Below are 4,115 nucleotides of genomic sequence, written 5' to 3'. Positions count from 1 at the left end.
TGCCATAAAACAAAAAATTAAAGTGAAAATAAGATTTTTAATGATGTTTATGAATTCCAACCTCTGTTCTTCTCGCTCATCCTTAAGCTTTTGTGTCTTGTAAGCATTGAAAGCTTGTTTTTTCTCACTTAATTTCTTGAATGTAGTGTAACGTGGATCTTTTGATATTATCTTAACACATTGTTCCCATGATGCATTAGATGGCACATTCTATAAAAAAAAGTTAACAATAATAATGATTTTCAAATCATAAATTTTATCTAAATTTTAATAAGTTAATTAATATTATCATAGACCGTCATGAAGTGAAAACTTTTTTAAATATTTACAACAGACAGCATATCATACAATCTATTGTTTTAATTACCCTATCACGCAAAAGTTCCTTAAAGGCCTCTATGGCTTCTTTTTTATCCTTGTACTGGAATTCAGGTGGTAATTCTGATCCTTCACTGCCATTCATAAGTGGTGGTGCTGCAATTTCTTCAGGTTTGACTGTTAAAAACATTATTGTTATATATAATTGAGGCATATTTATGTCTTTCTTTGAAGACTAAAATTTTTCATATATTAGTTTAAATAAAATAATAACAATAATCTTTCTCACTTTCATCAGGTATCGGAATGGCATTAGCTAAAGAAGGATCAATGGAAGCTAAAGTTTTGGCCATTGCTTCATCCAAGGCTGAGCTCCCAGTTGCACCTGTGGCAGGTGATGAAGGCAAAGGTACATCACCAGTAGGTAATTCTGCATTTAAACCAGTTCTGAAATTTTTAAAACCATAACAAATACTTAGGTTAGGTTAGGTTAGGTTAGGTTAGCTATAAAACTAAACATTAAATACTTAGGTTTTTGGTATCTTTTATAACATTAAATGAAACATAATTTTTTAATAAATGAAAAATATAAGTAAATAATAAAAACAAGTCATGCACACAATGAAATTATTTCTATTCCATCAAATTTTTGAAATAATCATGATTCTTTGAGGTTATTCATATAATATAACATGATATCAATCAATGTCAGATTGAGGGTCTAAAATGAAGGAAAGTAGAACACAGTCTCTTAACTTACTGAGTTGCCTCTTCGGCTGCAATTTTATCTTTGATATCTTGTAATTCTTTTGGAATCACCCAACTGGATTCTTTTGTCTCAATATTATGATAGTAAACACGGCCAGCATCTGTTGTGTACTCTTTCCAGACACAAGATGACAAAAGTTTCTGTAATTTATAGTAAACAGTAGCATAGAAACCAAAATATTAAGAAAACCTTCACAATCATTTTCACTCAGAGATCATATACATATTACCAGGGAAAAAGTATTTTTGCATTGTTCATACAAAGGAAAATATTTTTTTATGTATATATAATTTTTTATTTATTTATACTATATGTAAATTAATAAAAATTACAAAAAAAATTAAAATGGCGGGACGCAGTTTTTTTATTTATTTATAGCATCATCAGAATGTCACATTTAATGGTATTAATACTAGTTAGTTACATTCAGTACAGCCTTATTTACGTTATGTTACTTACTCTACTTACTTAGTTTGATAACTAATAATACATTTAAAATACGAAAATACTTTTGTTCTAATCTGATATTTTTTATACTATGTACATGATCTCAGATATTAAAATAGTGTAAATAGGTGTTCAATAGTAGCATTCTAATGTGTTTCCTACTGTGAGTAAAGCGGCTGGGGGACCATTTCCTTTTCCTAACCCTTACCAATCCATTCCCATATTCCAATCGTCCATCCTTATCACCTGCCCCTTAAAAGTGGGCTTCACATTTGCAGACGCACTACCCATGTGAATGAACTTGAGCAGTGGGGATCACTTATCATCAGATGAACTGAAAGCTCAGTTGTCCGCCATGATATAAAAAAAAAATTGGTGTAGTAGTTGCTGGTAAAAGTGCATTCAAACAAACACTCATCAGCTTTACATTATAAGTATAAAATATTAACGTTTTAAAAAAATTTAATGACTGAAAAAATAAATAACTGACTAAAAAAGGAAATAAGTCTAATAATAAATATTAATAGGATAAGTCAATAATTTCAATAAAATACAGCTTAGTAAAGTTTGGACAGTTACCTCAGCTGCAGTTTTCAAATCATCTGGTTTTTCCCAAAGGCTCTGCTTTGTTATAGAATTGTAATAGTATGTGCGTCCATCTGGTGCTTTATGCTCAGACCATGGACTGTTCTGGTTAGCCATGGGTGATATTTCAGGAGCCGGTGCACTCATGTCCTAGTGTTTGATGGAAAGTGAAAATTAAAAATACTTATTTGCATTTACAACACAATCTGAATTCTTTATTGATTGTTTAGATTTTAGCATTCAAATGAGATATTTTTAAGTGAGCCTTAGACACATAAAATCAAAAAAGTAGAAGAAATTAAATTGTTGAAGTGAGATCATGAGTAGAGGAAAGGTCAAGTGTTACCATGAATGAATGTTTCCTATTCTTTAACCATCTCTCCATTTTATTCTTTTTATGATATACTAAATATTTAGCGTACACACACACATACCAGGTATGTGAAATAGTTAAATTAATAAAAAAAATAATATGCTAAGCACATCAAAGGGCTGTTTTACATATGTTGCCAATTCTTCATAGCAATGTATACATGTAGGAGTACAAGACAGAAAAAAGAAATCACCACTCACACATACTACTAGACATATTTACTTACTGGCTTGAATGGTGGAAAACCAGGTGGTGGCATAGAAAATGGCATCATTGGAGGAAACCCCATTGGAGGAGGGATACCAGCCATGTTTGGTGGCATGCCAGGCACAGGAGGCATGGCAACAGCTGGAGGCATCGGAGGAGGCATACCACCTAGCATAGGTGGTGGCAACATTGGCGCTGGTGCCATCATACCAGGAGAGCTTGTTCTTGAAGTATCCTGAAATTGTAAACCAATGGTATTATTTCATTTAGTCCACTTCTAAACAAATCTTACGAGGAACATTCATTTCCAATATTTAATATTGTGGTATAATAAGAAAAATATTCAGTAGTTCTAAAATTTTATACAAAAGATAAATTCTATAAATCAAATTTAAAACATATGTATACACCTACTAGGTACATGGTATAATATTTATTAGAAAATATAAATAATTCTAAAATCATACTTATATAAAATCGAGTTACAATTATGATCTTACCATGTTGTATCAATACCTAATCCAACGACTATTCCATTGAAAGGCACAACACAGTTCTGGCCTAATAATGAATTGGTAGAATAATAGAATTATGTGTCGGCTTTATAGTATCTAAAGTTATTCTTATTCCAATGATATTTCAGTGGCTAATATCACCGGTTTCTCCAAAAGCAAAAACTACTCAAGACTTCAACAGTCTCTCTCTGTATTATTATACTACTCTTTGGTGTCTCTGTCTCGGCCTGTCGCGACCACAGATTAAGAACTTTTCACTACATAAAGAACTAGTTAGTCGCACAGATTAAAAACTAGATACTCCGTTAATTCACAAAATACTTTTATGAATACGGGAAATTTAACTTAAACAGATGTACCATAACATACTCTCTGGTCACAACCACAGATTCTGAATTAGTTCTGCTGATTATAAAGTTGTATTAAATGCTAATCGATTGCTCACTGAATTTGGCCCCAAATAATTTTTTTATTTTTTCACTTTTTTTTTAATCATTAGTTCCTTGATTGTTTTTTATTGTTCTAACATTCAAATTGATGTTCGACATTTATTTTAATAATAAAACAATAAGTCTATGGTGAGGGGGGTTAAATTGAGGATCAAAATTTGTTTAATTAATTATACATAAATAAATGACGAACAAACAATTTGAATGAATGAATGAATGAATGAATGGATGAATAAAGCATTATTGTACACACCAATAGGAAATATTTCAAAAGCAATTTGAATGTTACAATATAATGATAGTGGAACGTTCGATTTATCTGCACAGTCTGAAATCGCGACGATAAATCTTTACGTGTGTATGAGACATTAGTATAACATAGCAACACTGATTCAAAGTTGTTATTTGTCAATTTTGGCTCATGTCATACCTAAAAAAAGCGTTGGTTTGGC

At 31.1% G+C, this 4,115-nt stretch overlaps 1 protein-coding gene across 2 annotated transcripts in view; it reads right to left on the bottom strand.

Annotated features, from left to right (window-relative positions):
- LOC119834453 (pre-mRNA-processing factor 40 homolog A) overlaps positions 1–3,457 on the bottom strand; it is an 11,175-nt gene extending 7,718 nt beyond the window's left edge. For both annotated transcript variants that reach the window (XM_038358816.1, XM_038358817.1), the window contains exons 1-7: positions 3,200–3,457; positions 2,719–2,934; positions 2,114–2,269; positions 1,079–1,227; positions 608–765; positions 368–495; positions 62–210 (exon numbers count right to left, since the gene is read on the bottom strand). In XM_038358816.1, coding sequence (XP_038214744.1) covers positions 62–210; positions 368–495; positions 608–765; positions 1,079–1,227; positions 2,114–2,269; positions 2,719–2,934; positions 3,200–3,202 — 959 coding nt within the window. In that variant the 5' untranslated portion in view covers positions 3,203–3,457. The remainder of the gene's footprint in view (positions 1–61; positions 211–367; positions 496–607; positions 766–1,078; positions 1,228–2,113; positions 2,270–2,718; positions 2,935–3,199) is intronic.
- Between the last annotated feature and the right edge of the window lie 658 nt (positions 3,458–4,115).

This window comes from Zerene cesonia, chromosome 19 (assembly GCF_012273895.1).
Source record: "Zerene cesonia ecotype Mississippi chromosome 19, Zerene_cesonia_1.1, whole genome shotgun sequence".
Classification (NCBI taxonomy): domain Eukaryota; kingdom Metazoa; phylum Arthropoda; class Insecta; order Lepidoptera; family Pieridae; genus Zerene; species Zerene cesonia.
Note: the sequence above shows the minus strand (reverse complement) of the source record. Positions and strands in the feature narration are given on the sequence as shown.